Here is a 14,903-nt window from a genome sequence, read left to right as displayed (position 1 = left end):
TCCAGCATTTTCTCTATCATGAATACTAAATCATCATACACAAGCAGAGTTATGAGTGACACATTAGATTTGCAATACTTAAAGGAAAACTTCAATCTTCCTCTTAAAGGGTGTTGATTGTCTCCATTTGGATGTGCTAAAATCTCAGCCATCCTCAGCCATCCCTTGATACTTTATCCCACAGCCAGAATGGGAATTTATTGAAGCCTAGCCGTCACTAACACTTGATCCCACGACTAAGATGGGAATCGTGGGAGGCGAAACTTGGATCATACCAATCTCTGTTAAATCCAAGTCGTCCCTTAACACTTGATCCCACAGCCAGATAGGAATCCATGGGAGGCTTACCTCAATCACGTTGATCTCCTTCCATATTTGGGTGGCTAATTTAGGAAGGATTATATTAAGGAAATTATACATGATTATGTAATTATCTGTTTCTTTATTAAGATTTCAAGTATAGATCTATAAATATGAATAGTTTTGTCTAATAAAATTAAGCTTTTTCCCTCTCCAATTCTCTGGATTTAACATGGTATCCGAGTTTTCATCGTCATGGCCGGAATTTTGCATTTTTTTAACTGTCGAACTTTATGAAGGGAAGGCCATGCAGAAGGCCGGACCTTCCCTTCAAAAATGAAAGGGAGTGAGTTCCGGCTTATTCGTTCATGCGTACATCCAACTGAGAGGAGGGAGAGTGCTTCATCCCACGGTTTCTGCATCCGATCTAGAAAGAAGAACATCTCGTGAACCCCTCTTGTGTGCATGAGATTGAATAGGATGAGAGAGGCGTGTTGCCAAAACCAAGTGAAATCGTACATCCTTGAAGCTTGTTGCTTGCATTAGCCGCCTCTCGCGTGCATCTGGAGGGGAACCGAGAGGAGCCAAACAAGAGCTTATGTCTGGACGAGAGACCATACGACTACACATGACGAGATATAGTGTGTCTGGATAGTTTTCATTTCTCCCCAAAATTTCTGGTGTCCTCCACATCTACATCAAATCTTACTAGCATGCATATCGCCACAAGTTCACACCATCGACCTTCATTATTGGAATTATGATGAATACATGTTCCTATCATCGACCTTCATTATCAAAATTCTGAGGAATATTATTCCTTCCATCAACCTTCATTATAGGAATTCTAAGGAATACATGTTCCCACAATTAGCCTTTATTGTTGGAATTATGAAGAAAATATATTCCCACCACTGGCATTCATTACCAAAATTCCGATGCTACATATTCCCACCACCATCCTTCATTACTATAATTATTAAGAATATAGATTATCATTGCCATAATTCTGAAGAATACCGCCCCTTCTACTGACCTTCATTGTCAAAATTCTAAGAAATATTTGTCCTTATGATATATTTGTGTGTCCCAGACCGAGGAGAGATCGAGAGGGAGGGCACCACATGCATGTAACGTTTAGAGTCGACCAAGACCTTCTCTTGCATGTGTTTGGAAAGAGCCGAAAGTTGCCTCTCATGTGGGGGCAAGACAAGAAAGAGTGCAAGACATGCACTCTCTTCTACAATCAAACCAGAGGGATCAGAGGCCTTTTGTGCACCTATATTGACCAATTAAACATGAGTCAGTTCTGGTGGAGTCAGACGACCTAGGAAGGAGGAGATCAATGTGCGGAATACCAAGTCGCTTGAGACATGTGTTTCTACTTCTATCCTTGAAGCATGTCGCAACCCTAAAAATATTTTTTTTTCCCTTTTCTTAATGTTGTGCCTTTATTGTCAACCTTCCATTGAGGACCTAGAGGGAGATAGGCCCGAAGAATAATTAATCCACTTTCCCCTATGTCCCATCACTGGACTTTTTTGTCTTTTTCGATATCTTGAGAGCTACTGTTCAATGCAGGAGGATCATGACTCACAAACTCACCCACTCCTACTTGGCATTATCAAGCTACATAAACAAATCAACTTGATTCAAACCTAGTAAAAAGGTTTATATATATATATATATATATATATATAAAGTGTTTGTAAAATTTCAATTTATGAGTAATGTATATGAAAGACATAAAGAGGCTAATGTTAAAATTAAATATTAGTAGCTAAAGTCGAGTGATGAAAGCCTGATATGAACGCTAGCTGCGCACCTTTCTATTTAGGATAATTTAGCTAAGGGAGCGTAGCGGTGCAATTCATAACAACGCTAAAGGAGTGCCGCATCACTGTGTCAAAAATGAGATATTTATTTTTCATATATTAAAAGAATTCTATTATATCGTATTCCCCCAATATTCTACTACTGGAGAAGGAACAAAATATAATAGAGAGCTTGTGCAGGATAACGTAAGGAACTGGGATGCATGTAGACCTCTTTTTCACAATGGAACAAAATACAAATAAATAAATTACAATTCGATTCTTCGCCATCTATTTTCTTTGGCATATTGTTTTTCAAGCTGAGATCTCCATTGGAGCTTATAAATACTAAAACCAAACAATTAATCCGTGCATCTTATATGTTACAATGTTCCATGCAGCAATTTGATGAGGAAGATAACAAAAGACCCGACTCTTCCAATTCTGAGTTTTTTGCAGATAAAAAAAAAAGCAAAACACATAAATATAATAATATAAATACATTTCTCTGGAAATCTACAAATGGTCCGTCTTCAACAGGAATTTCTGGTGCTAAAAGAGCTTTATTCTCGTATGAATCTCACATCGGCAAATCTGGACATGTTTTGAAGATTCGGTCCACAATCACAAGCATGTCTACAAAGGAAAGATAGAGCAGAGATGGCACCATTAATCTTCAGAATAAGAACAGCAAAAGTAGAAAAGCAGATAGAGCGCTGATGGCTTTTCACCTGATGCCCACAGCCGAACGCCATATCCTTGGGGTTTGTTAGGCATACTGGACACACCTGCCCAAGAAACAAGGATATGAAATTGATTCTAAACTAGTTCTATTAACCAAAATGTCACACCGGCTGAATCAACTCCTGTACCTAAACATTCCCAGGTTCATAAGAATGCTGTTTGGCCATTTTTCATATATCTAAGACACATAGTCACGTATCTGGATGGATATGACACGATACGGACACGGGACACGTCAATTCTTAAAAATTACAGGATTCGGGTACGGCACAGACACGCATTATAATTTATAAATCATACAAAAATTAAGAAAGCAATCAAAGCATAATATTTGAAATGACAAAAAAAAATAAAAGCAACATCATTTGTAGCCCTGTAGCTTATAATATCAAAATAAAAGCAAGCATTGAGTCAAGGGAAGAGTTAAAACTTATTGCCTAATAAGAATTTTGTGGCATGAATCCACTAATTATGTTGTTGCATTGATTTGGTGGCATATTCACTAATTAAAACCTTTTTTTTCTTTTACATTTAAGAAGACATACAAACCACAATAACATGATTTTTTTAATACGAACAACAACTACAAGCCTTTATCCCACTACGTGGGGTCGGCTATATGAATCCTTGTCTCCATTGTGGTCCTATTAAAAGTCCATATTCTGTGTTTAATCTAATAAAGAAAGTCATTTCCTAATATTTTCTAACTTTTAAACAAGTCTTTTTAGGTTTGTCTCTACCTTTCTATTAATATTAAGTCAAATCTAAACACCTCTACTCTCCTTAACGGGGTCATCGGAAGGCCTGTTGTTTAAACATGAATAAAAAATCAAAGCAATTACAAGTGCAAAATAATTGATGCCTATATCATATTATATAGTCTATACTATCAATGTTAAATGGCTCGCGGGTTTGAAAATGAGATAACCTCGCCGCAGCCGCGGAAGTAAATATGACGCACTTTTTGGTTTTCGTCTTTCAACGAACACGTGTATCCGAATATGCTATTCCTTTTGATATTAAAATAGTATTTTAATTGGATACGGTTTTGTACTATATCCGACCTACGTGTGCGCCGGTATCGTACATGTATCGTGTCCACACGTTATCCGATACAGCATGCCGTCATAAATAGTGATCGGCTGCAACATAGTCTAAGCATTTCTCTAATATCTATCATGTCTCCGGATGTTTCAAATGGAACATAAAAGAAGCTAAGGTTAAATTAAAAAATACTAGCTAAAGTCGAGTGATGAAAGCCTTTTAGGAATGCTACAGCGCAACCCTTTCTATTTAGTATAATTTAGCGAATGGAGCGTAGCGGTGCTATGCATAACAACGCCAAAGGAGTGCCACATCAATATATCAAAAATGAGATATATTATTTTTTAATGTACTAAAATTATTTTCTAAATCCTATTTCCCCAACATTCTATTGCCATAGAAGGAACAAAGGAGAGAGAATGAGAGAGAAAAGAGAAAGTGTCTAGATTTCAAAAATAGCGGTGAGAGATTCATTCATCAAACCTGCTAAGAAAAAAATTCTGCTCAAGATAGACTCCCAATATCCTACTTCTGATTTCATTCTCAACATTTGTACAAGTAGATATTAAATAAAATGTGATTTTCTCAAGTTTAAAAAACTTTTCACCATTGCTGAGCTAATCCTGTTCAGCTTGTCGAGCATTTCTCCCACTGAAATGAGAAATGCTATTCTTTGTCTATTCAGCACTCACCTGCATGCCTATAATTTCAATAGAGCTTATGCAGGATATATGTAAGGGAACTGTGATGAAGTAGACCTGTTTTTCACAATGGAACAAAATATACAAATACATAAATTAAAATTATATTCTTCGCCATCTATTTTCTTTGGCATATTGTTTTTCAAGCTGAGATCTCCATTGGAGCAATTTATTGACTAAAGAACCAAACAATTAATCCGTGCATCTTATATGTTACAATGTTCCATGCCAGCAATTTGATGAGGAAGATAACAAAAGACCGACTCTTCCAATTCTGAGTTTTTTGCAGATAAAAAAAAAGCAAACACATAAATATAATAATATAATACATTTCTCTGGAAATCTACAAATGGTCTGTCTTCAACAGGATTTCTGGTGCTAAAAGAGCTTTATTCTCGTATGAATCTCACATCGGCAAATCGGACATGTTTGAAGATTCGGTCCACAATCACAGCATGTCTACAAAGGAAGATAGAGCAGAGATGGCACCATTAATCTTCAGAATAAAGAACAGCAAAAGTAGATAAAGCAGATAGAGCGCTGATGGCTTTTCACCTGATGCCCACAGCCGAACGCCATATCCTTGGGGTTTGTTAGGCATATTGGACACACCTGCCCAAGAAACAATGAAATGAAACTGATTCTAAACTAGTTCTATAACCAAAATGTCACACCGGCTGATCAACTCCTGTACCTAAACATTCCCAGGTTCATAAGATGCTGTTTGGGCCATTTTTCATTATCTAAGCACTATGTTGCACTGATACGGACACGGTGACACGGATATGACACGATACGGACACGGGACACGTCAATTCTTAAAAATACAGGATTCAGGTACGGCGCGGACACATCATTATAATTTATAAATCATACATAAAACTTAAGAAAGCAATCAAAGCATAATATTTGAAATGACAAAAAAAAAAAAAAGCAACATCATTTGTAGCCCTGTAGCTTATAATATCAAAATAAAAGCAAGCATTGAGTCAAGGGAAGAGTTAAAACTTATTGCCTAATAAGAATTTTGTGGCATGATTCCACTAATTATGTTGTTGCATGATTTGGTGGCATTATTACACTAATTAAAACTTTTTTTTTTTTACATTTAAGAAGACATACAAACCACAATAACATGATTTTTTTAATACAACAACAACATCAAGCCTTTATCCCACTACGTGGGGTCGGCTATATGATCCTTTTTCTCCATTGTCCTATTAAAAGTCATATTCTCGTTTAAATCTAATAAAGAAAGGTCATTCCTAATATTTTCTAACCAAGTCTTTTTAGGTATGTCTCTACCTTTCTTAATATAAGTCAAATCTAACACCTCTACTCTCCTAACCGGGTCATCGGAAGGCCTCCGTTTTAATACATGAATAAAAAATCATAGCATTACAAGTGCAAAATAATTGATGCCCTAATATCATATTTTCTAGTAAACTAACATCAATGTAAATGGCTCGCGGGTTTGAAAATGAGATAACCTCGCCCGCAGCCGCGGAAGTAAATATGACGCATCTTTTTTTTTTGGATTTTTTCGTCTTTCAACGGACGCGCGTATCCGAATATGCATGTCCTTTTGAAATTAAATAGTATTTTAATTGGATACGGCTTTGACATATCAGATGCGTATCGGTGCCGTATCGTACATGTATCGTGTCCGACACGTATCCGATACAACACGCCGTCATAAATAGGTGTATCGGTGCAACATAGTCAAAGCATTTCTCTAATATCTATAATGTCTTGGATGTTTCAAATGGAACACATTAAGTCGTTAACGCTACATACCTTATCATCAAATGAGGAAACCTGAGCAGGTGGGGGTGTGCTTGGTCGAGGCTCATATGAGGGAAGGAATGGCTCACTTCGTTGGAAAGCGGTCGAATGAAAATTTTTGTACCCAGTGGATGATACACTGAAAGCTCCTATAGGTGGAGGAAGAGCGACCATTTCTGGAGATTTACCGCTCCTGCGACTGCACAAACATGCAAATGTGAATCACAAACCACTTACGAGGACTATGCAAAATTATTTTTTAAAGTAACTATTTCAAACCCCGATATCCCATGATCCAATGTTGCATTGTATTGCGAAGGAATTTCCATCAGAGCAGCAAGAGCAAACTCCGTATCTTTTCTGGTCTGATCTATGTTCTTTGACATGATTTCAGTGAAATTCACAAACTGTAAAAAATGCGTCAAGAAATTTTTTTTTTCTTTTGGGAAGTATAAAAAAAGACTTGGTTAGAAAATATTAGGAATGACCTTTCTTTATTAGATTTAAACGAGAATTTGGCTTTTAATAGGACACAATGGAGAAAAAGGATTCATGTAGCCGACCCCACGTAGTGGGATAAAGGCTTAATGTTGTTGTTGTTGTTGTTGTTGTTGGGAAGTATAAAAAAAGTGATACAACTTTTAATAAGAAATGCTTTAATCCTTGTTTTTTTTCAAATGAAGTACTTGCCTGGAAATTATCAAAAGATCTTGCCGGAATATTGTCATCAAACTCTTTCATCATGTCCCAAGGCCCATCTCCAACTCCAACCAGGATGATAGATAAAGGGAAATCACTACAGTGCAAAGAATAAGGATATATGTATAAAAAAATGTGTTGCTAAATGATATTATAAGAGTATTGATGAGTGATGAATGCTAATTCTCAGCTAATATGACCTCAGGTAAAGTTTTTGATTGGATGGAATCAACTAAATTAGTTTACAGAGGCACCTAAATAATTGTTTTGTTCATCTTTTAACTAAAATATATGATGCAAAATGAACAGAATGCATGAGGAAAAATAGGGGTGTCAATTTGGGTTAACGGGACGGGTTCGGGTCCAACACGAGTTGACTCGGGCATAAACGGGTTGACCCAAACCGGACCCGTTTAGCTAAACGGGTCAGGATTTTTAACCCGGCCCCGACCTGTGCGAGTAACCGGGTTGACCCAACTCGACCCGAGAACTCGCGGGAGCAATCGCTGAGTCGCAACTCACACAGGCGTAGCAGCGTAAAGCCTGGCCGGCGTGGCTGCTGGGCGACTTGGCGAGGTCGACTAGTCGATGCGGAACAGCCTGTGTAGCTGCGTTGGGTCGAACCCTAGCGCGGTCGAGCTAAGTAGCACGGTCGAGGTCAAGCGAAGGAGCGGTCTGCAAGGCTACGCCACTGCGGCTAGGTGACTAGCGAGGCGAAGTGGCGGAGCGTTTGAGCGGCCTGCACAGTGCCATGACGGCCTGACGCGACGGCAGCTGGGCGACGCTGCTAGACGCGACGGCCTGACGGACTCGACAGCGACATAGCGCTGGCATGACCCGACAGATCAAATTTCCAGGTCAAACCGGGTTGACCCGCGGGTTGTCAAGTCAACCTGAACCCAACCCATTTTTCAAATAGGTTAGAAATTCGAACCCGGATCCGACCTGCTTCACAAATGGGTTTCGGGTTGTCTCAAAAATTGACACCCCCAAGAAAAATGCACATAAACAAAGATTAGCAAATGATGGAGAAACTCACCTTGCTTTAACAATCGAATCAACAGTTTTCCTTTCCTGGGAGCTGAACTGGCCGAACTCAGTATCAACGCTTCTTGTGACCTTGGCCAACAATCACATCAATATTATGGAAGACAAAAATAGAAAAATACAAGCAAAGAAAATATGAACGACATACAAAAAATTCATAACTTAGAAAAAGAAAGAGTGAACAAAAAAAGCACGAAAACAAATAATTATGCTTATTTTTCAATATTCTTCTTGTTTATTTATACAAATCAGAGACGGATATATTTAGGTAGTACTGTAGTAGTGTTAGAGGTTGAGACCAACAAGCAGAACACTTGAACCATACCCAACAGAGCCTACAAATGCAGAAACTTGTCCAAATAAGCTACGAAAAGAATATTGGGTACCGTTATCTTATTCAAATTATTTGGCATTACGTATAGATACCAATAAAATGAAGGGTATTAATACTGCTCATATTCAAATTCATCACAATACTCGAGTCCTTGAAGTGTAATTGTTCATCATATACTGTTTTGTGATAGCACTTCATAAGCCTGCATCACATTTAGCATTACCAGTCATAAATTATGGAGCTTGAGTATGGCTTAATACAATGCAACACAATTACCAATGGAACAATAATAGAGGGGAAAAACAGCAATGCCTTTTCTACAACTACTTTCCTTCCCACCCTTTTTTTTCTGTTCTCATTTTTCATTAAGCACCTACTCCATGTTCTTTTCTCCAGATTTGGTTCCATGCCCATTAAGCTTTTGAATCCTTGTTAGAAACACGGTGTGCGATAAGGGACAAAATGGTCATTCTTAATCAATGTCATAGACATAGGCTTCGTTTGACACAACTTTCTTAATGCTTCTTAAAGTAGCTTTTTAGTATAAAAATTAAATTTTTTTACAAGAAAGCTGCTTTAAAAAATAATTAGAAAGTCGTCCCAAACGAAGCCATAATAACTAAAGTCAGGTTCAGCTGACAAAGCATTCAGTTTACAGTGGGGTATTAGTGCTTCATTGTTAAAATGTAGACAACGGGAAGGATGGTAATGAAGCCACCATGATGGCTTTTTTCATTTTTTTTTTTCCTTTTTCATGCAGTCCTGTCTCCTTGGAAGATATGGGAGAAGGAATAATGGTTGTGAATATTATGTGAAAGATGTAATTCATTATATTTTTGCAGTATGTACGGAAAATTTCTTATCTACAGATACATCATTCCACTCTCTCTTCCACCAAGTTCAGCAACAAGGACAGCTACGCAACCTCCTCTTAAGTTAGTGGCTATCCTGCAGGCAGCCATGAGGACCCTTGCGAGGGAATACTCATACCATTAACGAGTCCTCCAGCAGTGATGTCATTTGTAGTGTGTACTGTCTTTGATGTCATAAATGTCAAGGTGGGAGACTAAGGCTTCGTTTGTATAATAAAAAAGCCGTCCCAAACGAAGCCTAAGTCACAATGTTTTGGGCAGAGCATGTCAAAATAAATTCAATGTGTGTAGGCATATGTGTATTTTATACACACATACACACATATAAATAAATAAATAAATATATATATATATATATCGCACACAGAGATAAAAACACACAGAGAGAGAGAGAGAGAGAGAGAGAGAGAGAGAGAGAGAGAGAGAGAGAGATGTCAACTTATTTCTTCAAAAGGCAATTGGTGGGTGATCAAATTCTATCAGATTGTTTTTTAATCAGGTATCGATCAGCTTTATGAGGTAACAGCTATTAGCTGTTAGTACCATTCTTCACGATTTTCAGAGGGCTTCTTGTACATTACCTCTCTTCCGAGGAAATTAAAAATTAGTATTATCCTGTTAATCAAGTCTTACAAAACTTTTAATAATAACATAAAGAGTATCCTCTGTGCAAGACATCAGAGAAAGCAACACAAGATATTGGGCCTTCCCAAGGATTTTGACTTTTACATGCCAAAAGAAATAAAAAATACTCTCCTACATTACAATAGTCCTTTTCAAGTCAACCTAATAATATTATTGGAGTAAAAGCTCGAAATAGTCCCCTGACTATTGATAAATGCTCAAATTAGTCTCAGAGTTTCATATTGCCCCAATTTAGTCTCTCGACTATTAAAAATTGTGCAATTTGGTTCATGGGTTAAATTTGCCATTTAAATTAACGGAAAAAGCTGGAGAGCTTCGCATCTTTCTGGGCATTTAGGTAAAATTACTTGTTACATGCTCGCTCATCTTCCCGCTATATGCCCTGGAGACTGAATTGTGCGAGGGAGAAGTTGCAAACAAAGCGACGCAAGCAATGTGTGCAAGCAGGCTGCAAGGGAGACTGTTAGAACGGTCCAGTCGATCAGACGGGACCGGCTTACGCGAACATAGGCGAAAATATCCGCCTCATGTAAACGTCGAACACACACTCGGGCGTGCATGAGCTGGTTAGGAAGCATTTTTAAGGGAGTTAGGAGGGAAATTTGAATGTAGGGATTGTTTAGGGATTTTCTTTTGATTTGTATGCATCAAATAGTTTGCTTTCCTAGAGTTCGGGCATCTTGAATTTGGTTGAAATTTGAGATCTCTTAGGTTTAGGTTTTTTGGCTCAAGCGGCGTCTAGAGAATTGGGAGAGATTGATCCTCCTCTCGAATTGAGGATTAACTGTATTGTTGACCTGATAAACAAAAAATAAATAAATAATAAAAAAGAAATCAAATCGTGTACCTGTTCGGCGCCATACCTTCGCATGTCGTTGGCACGTCGACGTCCCTTCTCCCACGACCTCGCACGACCAGATGTCCCTCTCTCTATCGCGTTAAATACAGAATAAACGAGAGAGCTCGGCTCCCTGGCTCTTCCGCCCCAATCTCTTTCGCTCTCTGATCCCCGCTCCCATTCTCTCGCTCGACCACGCTCTGACGACGACGTTCCCTTATAGTCGATCGGAAGTGACGACACCTTGGATCGGAAACAACCGCAAGAGCACACTGGCTTTGGAGCTTCGATGACTTGCCCTTCCAGTCGGATCGGACGTTACGACATTTCAATCGGAAGTAAGAACGGGAGTTGCTTGCTGTGGAGGAGACTTTCTCCCTCATGATCGCTTCTTCGGCTCCTTGCTGTGCAACTTCGTTCCTTCTCCGACTTCCCTTCCCGTCGGGATCGGAAGCTACGACATTTTTGATCGGACGGAATAACGGGAGCTCGCTGCCTCCCTCGCTGCTGTTCGACCTCACTCCTTCGACGACTTGACCACCCAGTTGGGTCGGAAGTCTCGGCATTGATCGGAAGCAACAACGTGAGCTTCGGGAGTGAAGGTAACTTTCTCCCTTGTCACGCGCTTGCTCGGCCAAATCCCGTGTATCCGCCAAATCAGAGAGAGGGGAGAGGGAGGAATTACTTGTTTTAATATTCTTAATTAACTAATATTAATTATAATTAATTTAATAATTATTTTTATTATAGTTAGTTATTAATTATATTAATTATAATTAATTATAATTAAATATTATTAGTTATTTTTAATTATATTTAATTATTAATTATTATTGATTATAATTAGGCATAACTAATTATAATTAAATAGTTAATTATAGTTAATTTTAACTAATTGTTTAATTATTTTCTATACGCGCTCTCGTAGCACGGTGGGAGGAAACTCGGTGCGACGCCAGCAACGAGGCGGGTAATCATCTAAAACTCAGATTCTCGTTCTCGTCGTATGCAACGGACCGGCAAACCCTCTATACGCGCTCTCGTAGCACGGTGGGAGGAAACCCAGTGAGGTGCCTACGATGAGGCGGGTAATCGCCTAAAATCCCATTTTCGACGTTTGCAGCGGGCCGGGGAACCACCTATACGCGCTCTCGTAACACGGTAGGAGGGAGCCCGGTGTGACGCATACGACGAAGTGGGTAAGCCCTATACACGCTCTTGTAGCGTGGTGGGGAGATTCACTTGTGCTCGCCTACGGATACTGTTGAAGGCCCCATACACGCTCTAGTAGCGTGGTGGAATGAAAAATGTACGGCCCGATGTCCCCTGACACCTACCATACACGCTCGAGTAGCATGGTGGGATGGCCCAGCCTCTCGGATTTTCCCCTGAACGAGGGAGATGCCGGGAGGCTGCCGAAATTTCGAGTGAATACACGACTCTACTTGGACCTGTTTTGAACTCAAAAGAACAAAAGATGGACTCCAATGAACAATAACTTGTCGACTTCTGAACTTGATTGAACACAAGCAGAGGACCTGAACAAAACCTAAATGATTTATAAAGCTCAAACCCAAATGAAATGAAATCAAATTGGAGCTGAATTCAAATCAATTTGAGCATATAATTGAACTTACAAGGGCTTCAGAAGACCCTGAACAAGTACTTGAACATGCACTTTGAACTCAAACCGGGTTGAATACAAGAATCTGTGAGCTTGAATACTAGGACTTGATCCGGATCAAGTATAGCAGATATGAACTCGAATGAAACTTACAAAATTCAGATTTGAATTTGCAGACCAAACTGGATCTAACCTCAACAAGAATCAATAAATTCTAATTTGGATCAAGTGTTGAGCATCAATACACAAACGAAAGAGTTGTGGTGGACAATATTTCAAAGGAATTATTCACATGCAAACAAGGGACTCGTAGCAAAAGGTCTTCGTACGAATCTAATCGTCATTTGATTGCAAACAACATCAAACTTTCTGCAAACAAGAGAAGCTGGTGGGTGATGAATACAATGCGATGCCTACGGATGATGACGATTGATGTAATCTACACATAATCAATGTCACCAAATTCCAATCAACAGTGACCTAACTTCGAGAAAACACATCATCCCAATGTATTGAGAAGTGATAATGCAAATGTATCACAAATATGGTAGTTATCCTACAAACATATGTAGGGAGACTACACCAACACTAGCAACAACGCCTGTTGATTGAAGAAGGCGACGTTGGAGATCAAAAGTGGAGGATCCGTCCTTACAAATAAATGCGATCAACAAACCACCTGAGATTGGTGAAAGGTGGGTATGATGTTGGCAACAATGGCTCTTCTGCGAACACTTCCAAGAGGTCATAGTGGATATAACGAGTCCCTGCAAATGAATACGAGCCGCTTGTAGATAACAACAGTGAGTGTATCGTAAGTACAACGAACCACTGTGGACACAAGTATGGATATCACCTACGACAATGGTGATTAAGATCTTCAAGTATGTCGGGTACAAGGGTAATTCGATGTACGAAAAAGGACACCTCTTGGCAGAATGGAAGGGATGCTTGAACAAAATAGAGCTAAACTTCCTGGTGTTCCAAAGTCTCTTCTTAATCCAATACTTAACAAGAAAATAATTCAGGTGTCCACAAACACCGAAAATAACAAGTCTACTACATTGATGATCCTGAAAAGAGTTCCTTTCAAGGCAGCAGTCACTGATTTCAAAGTCCAGAAGAACCCTCCCCGGTGAATGAAAAAAGGGGAGTCAACATCAAAATGATGAGATGCCTCATGACATCTCAATAATATCGCCACCGGATCCACAGCACTCGTATTAGCGGACATAAGGCGTGTATAAGCTCTCAAATGACATGTTGTGCATTCAAAGGGCAATTACTTGTACAACTAAAATATTTCAAAATATGATGTAGACAAAGGGGGGGTCAACTCATGTCCAAAATAATACGAATTTTGGCTTCCCTTGAGTCTACTATTTGAGCTGAAATTTTAGCTCATTTATGAGCTGGACTTTAGTTCATTTATTGAACTAAGGATTAGCTCATTATTAGCTAACATTTTAGTTCATTTATTATCTTACTTTTTATTAAATGTTATTTAGGATTTTAAAGTCTTCTTTTATGATGTCTCTTGGGATTCCAAAAAGGACTTTTGGAATTCCAAGTTAGGTGTTTTGTATTCCCATGCATGACTCCTTGGTTTCCTCCATGGTTTCATTGCATTTGCCCCCTTGGATTCCGACCGGCTGCTGGTTTCCCGTGCTTGTGCTCTTTCCGTGGCCGTGCCCCCTTGGTTCCCACTTGGCCTCCTTGGCTCCCGCGGCTACCTCTTTGGTTTCTTGGCTTGGGATTTATTTTTAAGTGTTTTAATATTGTGATGTTTAGGTTCTTGTGTTAGTTAATGTAATGTGTCTCTTTGTATCCCCATTCATACCTATATATATGGGGGATTGTTTATGTTTGAAAGTAAGTTGAATGATAAGTTATTTTTGGAAGCTTTAACCTGCGGGTTTGCTTTGGAAATCCTGCGGGCTCTTTCCACCCTTCTTTCTCATCCCCTCCGGAAATCCTGCGGGCACTTTCCAACCTTTCTTCTCTGGCTTCTAACCTTTTTCATCTCTCCGCAAGTGCCACTCCACCTGTATCTTTCTTCCAAGTGCAGCAACTTTAGAGTGTCGTTTTATTTTATTTGGAGTCGTTTATAAGAGTTTAAGTTATTGAAATCATCGTTTGTAGTTTTAATTTCCATTCCTTAGTCTTAATTAAGTTACCTCTTCCTTTTGAGGTATTTTGTGTCTTCTTTAATTTAGAAGTCCTGCTTTCTTTTTGTGATCAAAAAATATAGGCTCCCTATATTTTTTTATTACACATTTTGGTATCAGAGCAAGTTAGGAAGTCCTAGGTTTGTGGTTTGTCAAATTTGTTTTAATTGTCAAGTCTAAGTTTGTCAAGTTTGTCAAAGCGTTTATTTGTGAGTCTAAGTTGAGGTTGAGTCTTTCTGTTAGTCTTGTAATTTTTGAGTCTGTTAAAAAATGGAAAATATCAAAAAT

At 38.9% G+C, this 14,903-nt stretch overlaps 1 protein-coding gene across 1 annotated transcript; it reads right to left on the bottom strand.

Annotated features, from left to right (window-relative positions):
• Positions 1 to 4,663: 4,663 nt before the first annotated feature.
• On the bottom strand, positions 4,664 to 11,389 carry LOC110095789 (E3 ubiquitin-protein ligase RGLG2-like). Its single transcript, XM_020821466.2, has 9 exons — positions 10,932 to 11,389; positions 8,561 to 8,670; positions 8,438 to 8,469; positions 8,127 to 8,218; positions 7,079 to 7,184; positions 6,668 to 6,795; positions 6,401 to 6,587; positions 5,159 to 5,215; positions 4,664 to 5,062 (listed from the first exon to the last, which is right to left on the bottom strand). The coding sequence occupies exons 1-9, from the start codon at positions 11,387 to 11,389 to the stop codon at positions 4,982 to 4,984; spliced, it is 1,251 nt and encodes a 416-aa protein (XP_020677125.1). The 3' UTR covers positions 4,664 to 4,981.
• Between the last annotated feature and the right edge of the window lie 3,514 nt (positions 11,390 to 14,903).

Source organism: Dendrobium catenatum, unplaced genomic scaffold, assembly GCF_001605985.2.
Source record: "Dendrobium catenatum unplaced genomic scaffold, ASM160598v2 fragScaff_scaffold_390, whole genome shotgun sequence".
NCBI classification, from domain to species: Eukaryota; Viridiplantae; Streptophyta; class Magnoliopsida; order Asparagales; family Orchidaceae; genus Dendrobium; species Dendrobium catenatum.
The sequence above is the reverse complement of the archived record's forward strand: the minus strand, read 5'-3'. Positions and strand labels throughout refer to the sequence as shown.